This window comes from Dama dama, chromosome 13 (genome assembly GCF_033118175.1).
Source record: "Dama dama isolate Ldn47 chromosome 13, ASM3311817v1, whole genome shotgun sequence".
In the NCBI taxonomy this organism is placed as follows: Eukaryota; Metazoa; Chordata; class Mammalia; order Artiodactyla; family Cervidae; genus Dama; species Dama dama.
Genome location: NC_083693.1, coordinates 56947940 through 56963839, shown reverse-complemented (window position 1 = coordinate 56963839; position 15900 = coordinate 56947940). Strand labels below are relative to the sequence as shown.

At 38.1% G+C, this 15900-nt stretch overlaps 1 protein-coding gene and 1 pseudogene across 12 annotated transcripts in view; one reads left to right on the top strand and one right to left on the bottom strand.

The window, feature by feature from the left end:
• MIA2 (MIA SH3 domain ER export factor 2) overlaps positions 1–15900 on the bottom strand; it is an 88701-nt gene that overhangs the window by 46117 nt on the left and 26684 nt on the right. For 8 of the 12 annotated variants that reach the window (XM_061159205.1, XM_061159203.1, XM_061159204.1 and 5 more), the window contains 3 exons: positions 8977–9105; positions 3475–3496; positions 3299–3387 (listed from right to left, as the gene is read on the bottom strand). In XM_061159205.1, the coding sequence (XP_061015188.1) occupies positions 3299–3387; positions 3475–3496; positions 8977–9105 (240 nt within the window). Of the gene's footprint in view, positions 1–3298; positions 3388–3474; positions 3497–8976; positions 9106–13574; positions 13643–15101; positions 15349–15401; positions 15640–15900 lie in introns of those variants that run through there. The other 4 variants (XM_061159213.1, XM_061159208.1, XM_061159210.1 and 1 more) reach the window with 4 other exon arrangements.
• On the top strand, positions 4158–6114 carry LOC133068454 (mortality factor 4-like protein 1; annotated as a pseudogene).

Genomic DNA, 15900 nt, shown 5'->3' with positions numbered 1-15900 from the left:
AAGAGAAAAATAATACAAAAAAAGACATAACACCAAATTTTAATAAAACTTAGAGCTGACTTTGACCCACAAACAACATGCCAAGAAAAAAGTAGTAAAATGAGGTGTCCCCAAAGTGCTTAAAGAAAATAACTGCCAACTCAGACTTCTATAAAGAACATTATACAAAACAGAGAAAAAAAGACATGATCAGACAAAAACTAAGAGTTATCAACAGTATATTATAGAAAAAAAAGAACAGGAGCTCCTTCTATTCTTTAGAAAAATCACCCCAGATGGAAGCTGGAAAGGAAAGGAAGAATGAAGAGTAATGGAAAGAATAAATGTGTGGATTAATCCAAATGAATCTTTACTGTCTCAATAATAAAATTATTTGGGGGTTTATATAAATATAAAGGCAAAATATAATGCAATGGCATATACATGAAAGGGGGCAAATGAAATTAAAACATTCTAAGATCTTTGTACTATCAATTAAGCAGTATTATAATAGCACAAATTTATATTAGAACTCAATAAATTAAAAATATATGCTATAATCTTGAAGGTAACCATTAAAAAAAAAATCCATAACTAACAAACCCACTGATGTAGAAAATATTGAATTAGTAAAAAAACTTTTCAACCCAAAAGTAAAAAAACAGAAGAGAAAAAGGCATGTGGAACAGATGGGTGAAATAGAAAATAGTTAAGATGGTAGATTTGACCCCTAATAAATTAGAAATTATATTAAACGCAAATGAACTAAATAGTCTAATTAAATAAAAAGATTTTTTAGACTGATTAAAAAAAGAAAACCCCGTAAAAAAAAAAAAAACACATAGCTAGTGTTCAAATCACTAGCTATGAGGGAAATGTACATTAAAACCTCACTGAACAACACTATAAATCAACTATACATCAATAAAATTTAAAAAAACAAACACCTCATTGAGCCAACACTTCACATCCATTAGGATGGCTATAACCAAAAGACATAATAACAAGTGTTGGAAAAGATGTGGAGAAAATGTGGAAATATAAACTGGCACAGCCACTGTGAAACACAATATGGCAGTTCTTCAAAAAGTTAAATATAGATCCAACAATTCTACTCCTAGGTATATACCCAAAATAATTTAAACCATATATTCACACGAAAATTTGTACAAGAATGTCCATAGCAGCATCACTTATAACAGCCAAAAAGTACAATAACCCAAATGACCATCAATTGAAAAATGAATATGTCAGTTGTAGTAAGGAATATTATTTGGCAAAAAAAGATATATATATATAGTATTGGTATTTGCTACAGCATGGATGAGTCTTGAAAACATTAAGCTAGGTTTAAAAAGCTAGTCACAATGAAGCACATGTTATATCATTCCATTTATGTGAAATGGAATCCAGAGTAGGCAAGTTTATAGAAATAGAAAGTAGGTAAGCTGTCTAGGGCTTGGGAATAGGGGAGATTGGGTGAAGGGTGACAGCTAAGACGTGCAGGGCTCCTTTAAGGTGTAAAAAGTATGTTCAAAAACATTTTGTGGTAAATATACCAAAAGTATACTAAATATACTTAAGAATACTAAAAGTATACTAAAATATACTAATTATACAAAGAATCATTTGTATAATTTAAATGGGTGAACAGTACAGTATGTGAGTTACATCCCAACAGAGCTGTTAAAAAAAATACTATAATAGTTTCAAAATCCTCAGATACCAGGGAATAAATCTAAGAAAAGATGTGCAAGACCTCAACACAAGAGTGTATAAACAATACTGAGAATTTAAAAAAGACATAACTAGAGGGATATATCATGGTCCATCGATAGATACTCAACATTGTAAAAATGTAAATTCTCTCCAAATTAATCTATATATTCAGTGTAATCCCAAATTCCTAGCAGGCTATGTGCATGTGTAAACTGATGAAGTGACTGAAAATTTATATGAAAAGACAAAATCTTGAAAAACAAGTCTGGAGATTTACACTGTCAGAGGCCAAGACGTGCTAGGTAGATTTTAAAAAGCATGGTACTGGTGCAAAAATATATACATATATATATATATATATATATAATATACCAACAGAACAGAAAATATTATAGAAACAGACTCAGATATACAGTCACAAGATTTAACAAGGCTTAACAACAACACTATATAACAAAGGGAAAAGATGGCCTTTTAATAAACGGTACTGGTAAATTCAACAGCCATATGAAAAATGTGAAATACTAACCACCAAATCACACATCACAGAGTCAATTCTAGATGGATTAAAGACTGATTAATTTGGGCCTGAACTGAGTTTCCCCTCAATATTTGTTTGTTGAAGCTCCAATACCTCAAAATGTGACTGTATTTGGAGACAGGCCTCTTAAAGGGCATTAAGTTAAGATGAGCCCCTTGGATTAAGATAGGCTCTAATCCAATCTGACTGGTACCCTTATAAGAGAAGGAAATTTGGACACAGAGAAACGTCAGAAACACGCACCTGCACAGAGAAAAGACAATGTGAGAAGTGACTAAGAGGTTGACCGGTTATGTCAAAGTGACAGGCCTCAGAACAAACCAAACCAGTCATCACCTTGATCCTGGACTTCCAACCTCCAAAACCATGAAAAATGTCATTTCTACGTAAGTCATCCAGTCTGTGGTATTGTGTTATGACAGTCCCATCAAACTAATAAAAAGACTAAATAAGAAAAGTAAAAAAGATAAAAGTTTCTAAAAGATAACACAGATGAATATCTTCATGTTCTTGAGTAGACAAAAAAAAAATTTAAGTAGGAAACAGACAGCAGTCATCATAAAGAAAAGACTGACAAATTAGACTGGTATAAATAAGAACTTCTGCTTACCAAGATACCACTTGAAATATAAAGGCAAACCACAGAGTAGAAGAAGATATTTGTAATACATGTATCTGACAAAGGACTTGTATCCAAAATATAGGAAAAATCTATATATCAAAAGGAAAAAGATAACTGTACTTCTTCACATTTTAAAAATGTGAAAAAAATTAACTAGGCAACATGAAACAAAAAGGTTATATCCAAATGGCCAATAAAACATCAAAGGGTGCTCAACCTCATTGGTCAGGGAAACGAAAAATGAAATCACAATGAGACATCTCTATGCATCGACCACAATGGTTACAATTTAGATTGGTGATATGAAAGCAACTGAACTCTCATACTTTGCAACCAAAGCATTAATAATCTTAAACTTATACAGAAATACCTGCTCTGAAAAGTAAGGATCCTAGAGGATCCTAACATGAATGTCAACATTTTCAAAAATTTCTTACCTCCTTTTGAACAATGCTAAATTTTTCAAGCAGTTTACATTTTTCTTCAATTAGTGTAGAAAGTTCTACAGCAAGCTTTTTCTCTCTCCCTAAAAAAGAGTTAATGTTATCATGTTTTTAAGTGTATTCAATTACAAACAACAAAGATGTGATCTAAAATAGAAAAAAGAACTTACCCACATAAAGCCGGCTTCTAACCTGAAACAAATTTTTAAGAAAAATTACATTAAAACAAACATACATTCAGGCAAATATTACTTATTTAACTGCTACTGACAACCTAAATGTTTCTTACTACCTTTAGTATAAATGTAAGCTAGCCAAAAAGTGGTCTATTTCCATTGAGAAAATAATACTGCATATTAAAGTCCCCCCATTGAAGATACACATTACTTATTAGCATAATAAAGGCTATGAAATAACTCTACCTTAAAGATACCCGTTTCATTTCATTTAGCCCACTGCTCCTCAAACATATTTGACCCCAAAACAAACTACTTAAAGAAGCCCCTACTATCATCTCCTCTAGTACTAATATCTAAAACAACAAAATTTGAAAATTGTTACCATGGGGCCATGGATCTGCTGACTTTAAAGTAAAAAAAACTTTTTTCTTCTTTAACCTCTCTTTCAAACAATGAAGGAAAAATTTCAGTTTGTAAGTGGGTCAGGCTTAGGACTAAAAAACAATGGGGACTTAGATAATCTACAGAAGATATACAGGAATAAAATTAAATGAAACAAGATTTAAAAGTCAAGGTACAGTATAATTAGTTAGATGAGGAACAACTAGTGAACTGAAACAGATTCAGAAACTATCTCAAAAAGTAACAGGAGGAGGAGGCGGCAGCGGCCAGTCTCTTCCAAATGGTGCCGAAGCAGGACCCGAAGCCTAAATTCCAGGAGGGTGAGAGAGTGCTGTGCTTCCATGGGCCTCTTCTTTATGAAGCAAAGCGTGTAAAAGTTGCCATAAAGGATAAACAAGTGAAATACTTTATACATTACAGTGGTTGGAATAAAAATTGGGATGAATGGGTTCCAGAAAGCAGGGTACTCAAGTACGTGGATGTCAATCTGCAGAAACGAGGAGAACTTCAAAAAGCCAATCAGAAGCAGTATGCAGAGGGGAAGATGCGAGGGGCTGCCCCTGGAAAGAAGACTGCTGGGCTGCGGCAGAGAAACACTCCAGTGAAACAAAAAAGAACAAAGACACCTGGAAACAGAGATGGTGGCAGCACCAGTGAGACCCCTCAGTCTCCTTGCAAGAAAAGGGCTAGAGTAGATCCTACTGTTGAAAATGAGGCAACATTCATGAGCAGAGTTGAAGTTAAAGATTCCTGAAGAACTGAAACCATGGCTTGTTGATGACTGGGACTTAATTACATAGCAAAAACAGCTCTTTTATCTTCCTGCCAAGAAAAATGTGTATTCCATTCTAGAGGATTATGCAAATTACAAGAAATCTTGAGGAAACACAGATAATATAGAGTATGCAGTCAATGAGGTTGGGGCTGGGATATAGGAGTACTTCAGTGTGGTGCTGGGCACTCAACTGCTCTAAAATTTGAGAGGCCGCAGTACGCTGAGATCCTTGCAGACCACCCTGATGCACCCATGTCCCAGGTGTACGGGCCACCATATCTCCTGAGACTGTTTTGTAAGAATTGGAGCAATGTTGGCCTATACACCTCTGGATAAGAAGAGCCTTGCTTTGTTACTGAATAATCTTCATGATTTCCTAAAATACCTGGCAAAGAACTCTGCAATTTTGTTTAGTGCCAGCAATTATGAAGTGGCTCCCTCTGAGTATCATCGGAAAGCCATGTGAGGTGTGTGCACCCACCCACATTCGATCTCTATAAACAGCTTTTTGTTTCTTAGTCCTTCTCTTGTACAAACAATGTACTTTGGAAATGTTCATGTATAACAAAATTGATGTTTGTTTTCTGTTTGATTTTAAACAGAGAAAACAAAACAGCTCCTTTTTCCTTTCCTTTTTTTCATTTCAAAGTTGCTGCCAGAGTATACAGTGATGGACAAAAGAGAGACATACTGTAGAGTGTTTAATTGCTTAGTTGACAAAGCTGCTTTTGAATACTGGTGGTTTCTATTCCTTTGACACAACGCACTTTTATAATATGTGTTAATGCCATATGACAGAATGCTCTGATTCCTAGTGCCAAAGGACCAACTCAGTGTATATAACTGAAGACATTCATCTATTTGTGCTCCCCATTTTTTTATGGTGCTTAAAGTAAAGAGCCCATCCTTTGTGAGTCATCCATCCAAGTTGTTCCTTAGGCATTTTATCGTTGCTCAGATTGCTGAAGAAAGGTGGCTTGTTTCATGGTTTTTGTATTTGTGTCTAATGCAGATTTTAACATGACAGACGCAATGCATTGTATAGCTACAGTTTTCTGGAAAAGCTAATCTTTTAGAAATTGTTTTTCAGATCTTCAATAAATTTTTTCTTTAAATTAAAAAAAAAAGTAACAGTAAACCATTAAAAAAAAAATGAAAAAAATCGTTAAAGAGATAGGGAAGTGAGAAAAGCCAACATCTTAAACAGCAACAGTCCCAAAGAGGAAAAAAAAAAAGTAAAATGCAGAAAAAACTTCTCAGATTTAAAAAATATAAAAGATTTCATATTTAAATATTTAAGATAATTCAAAGAAGAAATAAGAAAACAATCAAGCCTAAACAAAATATATTGAAATAAGGATATCAAATTAAAAGCCTCTACAGAGAACAGATCACTTACAAATGAATAAGAACCAAACTGACAAGAGACCTTTCAATAAGTAACATTAGATATAAAAAGACAAGGAAGTAAAGGATTTTAAAACATTAGCAGGATGAAACTTTAGACCCAGAATGCTTAAATCAGACAAACTGCTGTTCCAGCGTAAGGACTGAATTCAAACATCCTCAAGCATACAAAAGATTTGCCATACAAAGACCAATATTAAACACAATATAGAAAGCAGTATCCAAATATGAGAAGAATTAAATCCAGAAGACCCTACAAGAGATATGTCAATTACTGGTGATCAAATATCTTGGTAATATTTATTGTTGTCTTCAGGGATGGAGAAGGGGTGGAGAAGAACGTAAAAAAGAAAAGAGAAATATTTTTAGAACTAAAATTCTAGATTACACCAATATGAAAGTAGTTTGGAAAGTGAAAGAGACCAAGGGATGTGAGAGTACACTAAATAAGGTTCTTGTCTTTTCACTAGGAAAATCTACTTTATGAATGTAGAAAGAACTGAAAAGAAATATATAAAAAGTGGAACAAATTAATAAAGTATGCTAGGAGAAAGTGGTCCAAATACATTGGTAATCAATAATCAGAGTATATGTAGATACAGTAAACTCAGTGAAAACACAGAGATTTTCGGATTAAATATAAAAAAAGTTCATACAGAACTGAATCACTTTGCTGTATGCCTGAAACTAACACAACACAGTAAATCAACTATGCTCCAATAAAATAAAAAGAGAAATTCATAGAGTACATACATTAAGTAAAAGACCACAGAAAGACTGGAAAACATAAGGATGGAAAAAAGACACAATAAATATTACCAAAAAGAAAACTGGTCTAGCTGTATTAACATCAGATAAGAAACTTCTAAGACAAAAGCATCAGTAGAGTTATAGAGGGTCACTAAATATTGATTAAACAGTTAACCCACCAAGAAGATATATAGCAATTCTAAACATATATCCACCTAACACAATATTCTCAAAATATGTAAATAAAGAATTGAAAAAACTATAGAAAGTAACTGATAAATCCATCATGAGAGTAGAATTCAGCCAACTTGTCTATTCTTAATAGATGAAGGAAACAACAAAAAAGAGCAAGAATATGTGATACATGAACACTATAAATTAGTCAGTTAGCAAGACTGACCTAATAATGGATGAATATGGAATGATACATATGTATTTGTTTTCAATAATACTCAGTTGAATAGAAAAAAAGAGCACAGAAAAGGTCTACGTCCACGTGGCACTCTCATGCGTAGCATGGCAGACAAATGGGAAAAAGAAAGACTATTCAATAAACAAAGCTGGGAAAAAGGTTATTTGGGGGGTAGGGTGAGGAGGATGGGGAATTACAGACTTGCTACCCTACACCAACCAGCAAATTAACTCAAAATGAATCAAGCACTTCTGTACTAAATGGAAATTATTTTAATTAAGAAATTCTACTCATCAGAAAACATCTTAAGAACAATGAAAAGATGTTTCATACTGGGACATCTGTAATAGACATAATCAACAAGGATATCATCAAGATTACATAAGGAGGGGATGGGAGGAAGGCTCAAGAGGGAGGAGACATATGTATACTTATAGCTGATTCACTTTGATATACAGCAGAAACCAACACAACAGTGTAAAGCAATCAAACTCCAATTAAAAAAAATTTTTAAAGAAAACATAAGAAATTCCTACAAATAAAAAGGAAAAGAACAAACTACTCAAAAGGGGCATAAGACATAATAAACAAAATATTTCCCTGAAGAACAAATACATATGGCCAGTAAATTAAGTTTCTAATCTCCTTAGTGATCAAAGAGTACATCAGAACGATAAGATATCGTTCAAGTGGCAAAAATAAAGAATTTCAACAATAATAACTGTTGGAGAGGACAGAGATCAAATGGATCTCTAGGACCTCTTATATATTGCTGTTGGGAGGATAAACTGGTACAGACAACTGGAAAAGAATCTAGCATTACCTTTTAAAAGTAGAACCTCCAGCATGCACTAAACCAAGTAAATCTCAGACCCAGTATATTCCCAAGAGAAACTTACAAACACACAACAGGAGACAAGTATAAGAATTTACACAGCAGCATGATTTGTAATAGAAAAAACCTGTAAACTCAAAGGCCCAAGACCATAAAAAATATAAATTAACTGTAATATATTCTCATGATGTAATATTAAATCAAAATGAGCCAAAAATATGGATGAATCTTAGCAATATAGGATGGAGTAAACAAGTTCCAAAACTTGATATTTGGCATGCAACTAAGCAAAATTACTATACTTCTGAAGGATATATGTATTTAATACATATGACAAAAATTAATTTTTTTTGAGGCACTGGAATATCAACACAGGATCTTGAACAGGATTACCTCTACTTCAGGGAGGCAGGGGGATGAAATGAGGAGGAGCATCTAAACATAAGTGACGGTCAATGTCTTTGATTCCAGGTGGGTCATATATTCACAGATATTTAGTAGACTATTAAAAACAAACACCACCCAAATAATAAATAAGAAATAAAGGCAGGGTTTTAGTGTTAGTATGGAATACTCGTGTAAAGAAATTTTTTTTAATTTCAGCACTTTAAAAAATTCCTCTAGAGATTTCCCTGGCAGTCCAGTGGTTAAGACTCCATGCTTCCACTGCAGTGGGGCATAGGTTCTATCCCTGGTCAGGGAACTAAGATCCTGCATGCTGCATGGTGTGGCCAAAAAATGAAAGAAAAAAAAAATTTCTTAAAATCTATATTGAGTTTCTACACATTAACATGAGTAGCCCACAAAACGACAACCTGTTTCCTTAAAACAAAAGATACGTTTCTCATATTACCTATTCAACGTGAAGACTGAACGAACATTCTCTTAGTATACCTAGCATAGGTTACTTACCGACCGAAAACTTCTCCACAAAAACAAGAGAACAGCAAAAAATCCAACAATAGTTGCACATATCACCAACTCCCATGGAAAACCATACAAGTTGGATTGTCTCATATCTTCAGGCAATGCTGCCACAGCCTTCAAGACAAAGAAAATTAACTTGTTAAAAAGTTTTGATCACCACACACCAGACCTGCAGCACCTTTATCATGGTGCTCCTGGCTCAGAGGTTAAAGCGTCTGCCTGGAATGTGGGAGACCCCAGTTCGATCCCTGAGTTGGGAAGATTCCCTGGAGAAGGAAATGGCAACCCAATCCAGTACTCTTGCCTGGAAAATCCCATGGAGGGAGGAGACTGATAGGCTACAGTCCATGGGGTCACAAAGAGTCGGTGACGACTGAGCGACTTCACTTTCTTTCTTTCTTTCACTTTCCCAGCCCCTAGAACTATGATGAAAATGTTTGTTAAGTCACTCAGTCTACAGCATTTCTGTTATAGCAGCCCTGTCAGACTAAGACATAAACATAAGTACAAATTTACATGTAAACACCTGTTTTACATGTTTACATGTATAAAACCTGTTTTATAAAATGACCTGTTATTAACCACTATCACCAAGTGATGAAGGAAAACAGTAGGATGAAATGTAATGATTTTTAAACCAGAGTTCTACAGAGATGCCTGAAAGTGAGAGTAAGAGAAGGCCAAAGAAAGAAGCTGAATCAGATACTCTTATCCTGATTCAATCATTTTAGGTTTTTTCCATAGTGTATATTGGCTTCCATATAAGATTTACCTAGGGGGTAAAAAAACAGATCTGCTGTTTTATTAAAGTTTAAAAACTACTGATGAAACCTTGGCTTTAGAATCTGAATCCCTCACCATACCTTCTCGATCTGTAATGGGAATAATGCTGTTTGAACATGGAGGACAGGTGCTCAATACAGGTAACTGTTTCTATTATTCCTCTTCCAAAGACCATGATACTGTAACCATGGCCTTTCCACATTACTTCTTTCCCTAGCAAGACTTCAGCACAAAACAGTGGAAGGCTTTTGCAGCTCCTTCTGTATTTTACCTTTCTCTGGGTCAATTCGTCTTCACTGTCATCCAAGGAGGTTATTTTTTCTTTGTTACCAGGCCCCACATATTATTCAATCACATAAAAAGGTAAGAGGGGACTTCCCTAGTGGTTGAATGATTAGGAATCTGTCTGCCAATGCCAGGGTCCCGGGTTCAATCCCTGGTCCTGGAAGATTCTACATGCCACGGGGCAACTAACCTCATTGTCCCATAACTACTGAGCCAGAGCACCTAGAGGTCCTCCTCCACAACAAGGGAGGCGTCCAGTGAGAAACCTGTGCACACTTAAGAGAAGCGCCTGCTCCCTGCAGCTAGAGAAAGCCAACGCAAAGAAATGAAGACCCAGGGCCATCAAAAATAAACAGGGTAAAAAAAAGGTAAAAGGTAGGGGAATAGGAGAAAAATATCCATTTTTTTAAGAACAACCTGAAGTTTGATCAGGTTTGAGACTTTCCAGACTTCAATCCAAAACCTCTATTGGCAAATCTTTCCTTTTTAGGCCATTTCTATCTAGAAAAACACCCTTCAATATCTACTCTCCTTTTTAAAATCTTTTTTATAACTCTGATCCATATATGCTATCTACAGTTCATTAAGCTGTATTAAATAAACCTTATTTTATACCTTTCCAAAATACAAAAAAACACCCTTTACCCTGATCTTTACCTCTGCCTTTCCCTACATTACCCACTACCAGCTCACAGAACTGTGACATCACTATACACAACTAATGATAATTTTTTAAAATTATTTCTGTTTCTGAGAAAAAGAAGTATTTGGATACACAATACTGGGAAGAAACAGATACATGTATATGTATGGCCATGTCCTATCTCACTGTACACCTGGAAATTCTCATAATATTGTCTGTTAATCAGCTATACCTCAATACAAGATAAAAATTTTAAAAAATTCAAAAAGAAGGTGTAGTGTATACACACACACACACAATGGAATGTTAGTCATATATAAAAAAGATAAAATTTTGCTATTTGCAATATGAGTAAATCTGGAAGGTATTAGCTTAGCGAAATCAGCGAGACGAAGAAAGACAGACACTGGAATTATCACTATATGCGGGATCTAAGAAATAAAACAAATGAATGCAACAAAACAGAAAGTGACTCAAGGTTATAAAGAACAAATCTGTGGTTACTAGTGGGGAGAGGGAGACAGGAAAAGGCAAGATAAGGGAAGGCAGGTAAGAGGTACAAACTACTATGCATAAAGAAAACTACAAGCAGAAGATACTAGGAAGAGGTGGCAAGAATACACAGAAGAACTGTACAAAAAAGATCTTCACTAACCAGATAATCATGATGGTGTGATCACTCACACTCACCTACAACCAGACATCCTGGAATGTGAAGTCAAGTGGGCCTTAGGAAGCATCACTACGAACAAAGCTTGTGGAGGTGATGGAAGCCCAGTTGAGCTAATTTCAAATCCTGAAAGATGATGCTGTGAAAGTGCTGCACTCAGTATGTCAGCAAATTTGAAAGACTCATCAGTGGCCACAGGACTGGAAAAGGTCAGTTTTCATTCCAATCCCAAAGAAATACAATGCCAAAGCATGCTCAAACTACCACACAATTGCACTCATCTCACATGCTAGTAAAGTAATGCTCAAAATTCTCCAAGCTAGGCTTCAGCAATACATGAACTGTGAACTTCCAGATGTTCAAGATGGTTTTGGAAAAGGCAGACGAACCAGAGATCGAATTGCCAACATCCACTGGATCATCGAAAAAGCAAGAGAGCTCCAGAAAAACATCTATTTCTGCTTTATTGACTATGCCAAAGTCTTTGACTGTGTGGATCACAATAAACTGTGGAAAATTCTGAGAGATGGGAATACCAGGCCACCTGACCTGCCTTTTGAGAAACCTGTAGGCAGGTCAGGAAGCAACAGTTAACTGGACATGGAACAACAGACTGGTTCCAAATAGGTAAAGGAGTACGTCAAGGCTATATATTGTCACCCTGCTTATTTAACTTATATGCAGAGTATATCATGAGAAATGCTGGGCTGGAAGAAGCACAAGCTGGAATCAAGATTGCTGAGAGAAATATCAGTAACCTCAGATATGCAGATGACACCACCCTTTTGGCAGAAAGCGAAGAAGAACTAAAAAAGTGAAACAGAAGAGTGAAGAAGTTGGCTTAAAGCTCAACATTCAGAAAACTAAGATCATGGCATCTGGTCCCATCACTTCATGGCAAATAGATGGGGAAACAGTGGAAACAGTGTCAGACTTTATTTTTGGGGGCTCCAAAATCACTGCAGATGGTGAATGCAGCCATGAAATTAAAAGATGCTTACTCCTTGGAAGGAAAGTTATGACCAACCTAGACCACATACTAAAAAACAGAGACCTTATTTTGTCAACAAAGGTCTGTCTAGTCAAGGCTTTTGCTTTTCCAGTAGTTATGTATGGATGTGAGAGTTGGACTATAAAGAAAGCTGAGCACTGAAGAATTGATGCTTTTGAAATATGATGTTGGAGAAGGCTCTTGAGAGTCCCTTGGACTGCAAGGAATCCAACCAGTCCATCCTAAAGGAGATCAGTCCTGGGTGTTCATTGGAGGGACTGATGTTGAAGCTGAAACTCCAATACTTTGGCCACCTGATGCAAAGAGCTAACTCTTTTGAAAAGACCCTGATGCTGGGAAAGATTGAGGGCCAGAGGAGAAGGGGACAACAGAGGATTAGATGGTTGGATGGCATCACCGACCTGATGGACATGAGTTTGAGCAAGTTTCAGGAGGTAGTGATGGAAGGGAAGCCTGGCGTGCTGCAGTCCATTGAGTTGCAAAGAGTTGGACACAACTGAGTAAACTGAACTGAACTGAAGGAATGAAGTGAGGCAAGAATTGGGACTGATTACTAATAAGGACAGGGTTTCTTTTTAGAATGATAAAAGTATTCCAAAATTGTGGTGATGGTTGCACAATGCAGTGAACATACGCCAAAAAAAATCACTGAATTCAGCATTAAAAATGGGTAAATTTTATGTTATCTGATTTTATCTCAATAAATTATTTTTTTATCTAAAAAATTAAAAAGTAGAGCAGTGCTGTGCAATCCTAGGCCCCAGGCTAGTTTTGTGAGAATAGTGTATTTAGCCAAAAAAAAAAAAAAAATCATCCAGGTAAAGATATTGTTCACACAGTAGAACAACTTACCCAAAACTTGGTTACCCTTCTCCATGTCTCTCTCCACTGACAGTCCCACAAAAATTAAGTTTTGATTATTGTTGTTTTTCGTGAAGAAGGAAATATGTGCAACCTGAAATTATCTCTCATCCCACAAATCCTTCCCTTTCTACATATACTATCTCTTTGAATGAAAAAGCTGCCATAACCAGAAACCTGGGAGTCATTCTACATTACTTTTCTCTCTCTGATCCTTTGTGTCCAGTCAATAAATTCCTACCCACTACAGCACTTCGCTACTAAATATTTCCCATTCAGTACCCTCTTCGCTGCTTCCCAGGTGGCTCAGTGGTAAAGAATCCACCTACCAGTGCAGGAGATGCAGGTTCAGTCCCTGGGTCGGGAAGATCCTCTGGAGAAGGAAATGGCAACCCACTCCAGTATTCTTAACCTGGGAAATCCCATGGACAGAGGAACCTGGCAGGTTATAGTCTATGGGGTCACAAAGAGTCGGACACGACTGAGCATGAGCACACCCTCTTCTCTATCCCTCTGTGACAAGTCTGTCACCTCTCCCGTACACTGTGCTCCTAGTTGGGTTGTTCTTACATCTGACCTACACCCTCCTACCAGGAACATCTATTTAAGCCAAAAGCCTAACCACTGAAATACTTTGAAGGCTCTCCAGCACCTCCATCACTTGGAACCTACTTATGTCTCCAACAAGCATCACTGCATATTGCTCCCTGAGCCCACTTTACACTCCAGTAACACGGCTTCTAGTCGGCTGGACACACCATGCTGTTTTCATTGCTCGCTTAGGCTATTCACTCAGTCTGCAGAGGCTTTCATAATCACTCAAGAAAATGTCCTCTCTCCCACCCCTCAACTTCCTCAGCACTTTGTATGTATGCTTCAGTAAGCACTTTATCCATTTCTACCTCTTACTCCTTCTGTCTCCTCCCCCGTAACTGACAGTAGGACAGCGGTGGCCCAGCCTGTCTTAGTCTATCTAGACGCTCCATGTAACTATCATCTGTGTTTACATCTACACATACACAGACACGAGACACACCAGTGAATACCAGGGCAATAGAACTTTTTAATTTACGTATAAGAAACCAAAAATTGTAATTGCCCCAATATTTAAAGGGGCTTTTGACATTTCTAACGCAAATATTTTTTTAAAAAAATACGGTGACATAAATGCCCCTAAACATGTCAACAAAGACACTTGTAAAGTTACTGAGAAAAATCCCTGCAACCTGATTATAAACTGAACCTTAAAAAACAAAAGAGAAATTGTGAACACTGGGAGCTCATTATCTCCAGATCTTGACGTTAACAAGACCGTTTACATTAACAAGACAGAAAGAAGCAACGAACAATCTCACTTATGGTAAAGCACCTCAAAAGAGCATTCTTTCTTAAAAGAAACCGCAGAATTAGAATCCAAATTCCCTATCCAGGCTTAGATGTCCTTTCAAGCAACGCGAAGTTTCAGCACTTAAAAGGAACTCATTTCAGAGGATCAGTCCTCAAGTTTCTCACAGTCTGGGAAACCACGTGTCATCAAAATAAATAACGTGACCGAAAGGCTAACTGATTTTAGAAATCAGGAAACTCACCTTTCTAAAGTCCTGCTAAGCATAAGCAAATGCTCTCTTCACCTTCCGGATCTCCAGGTCCCCCTACACCACATCAGAAGCCGCCCAAACACCCTAGGAACCTGGCTACTGCCCTGGACACAGGCCGCACCCCGCCGGCAGGTGAGAACTGGCTTCAGGACCTCCGACCACTGCGGCTCAGACCCCAAAGCCAAAGTCTGCAGCTTCCCTCCCCGGGAGGCACCCGCGACCCCTGGGCCAAGTAACCCTGATCGCTCCTGGACTCACCCAGCGAAGCTTTGCCAGGAGCAGCCCCAGGTACGGCTGAGGGGCACTCCCGGGCCCCTCCATAGCGCCAAGGCTGCTCTGGCAATCGGAGCCGTATCCAGGGCCTGGCCGAGCCACAACAAATGAACAGAACACGCAGCGTTCGGTCCGGAACCCAAACCTGCACCCGGCAACCGGAGCAGACCACTGCGGAGCCGGCTACAGGGGGGTGCTGGAGATGAATGGCGCCGCCGTGCCTCTAGCGTCCATGCTGACCACCCGGGGAGCTTCGCCACCCACCCCAAGTTACGCTTTGCGTACCGAAGATGGGAAGGTTCAAACCCGCCCGCGCGAGTCTGCGATCTACACTCTCCTTGCCGCCCTACCCCGCGGTTTGGTTTCGGCCGGGCCGCGGCGGGGAGGCGGGGTCGCGGGGACTCTGTTAATTTCCCTTCCTTCTTCGCGCGAGGTTCGTAGACGTGTCCTTGTCTTTCTCTCTTAAAGGGGCCGGCCCTCTACCTAGAGAAGCTAGCCATCCTTGGAAATCGAGGTGCTCAGGGCTGAGAGAGAAGGATTCGGCCTCCGGCCCTGAGTTGTAGCCCGGGCCCCAGACATCCCCACCGAACGTCAAGACCACGGCCCAGAAATCCCCACCACCGGACTGGCGGCTGCTAGACTTCTCCCGGAGGCCCCTTCGGGTCGCCCGGCTGGGTCAGCGCGACGCGCCTCCTCTGCCCGACTGCCGGCGCCTGGCCCAAGCCCAGCCCCCAATGCTTTCATCTCGCAGCGCTTCAAGAGCCTGCTGTCCGCACCCCACAGA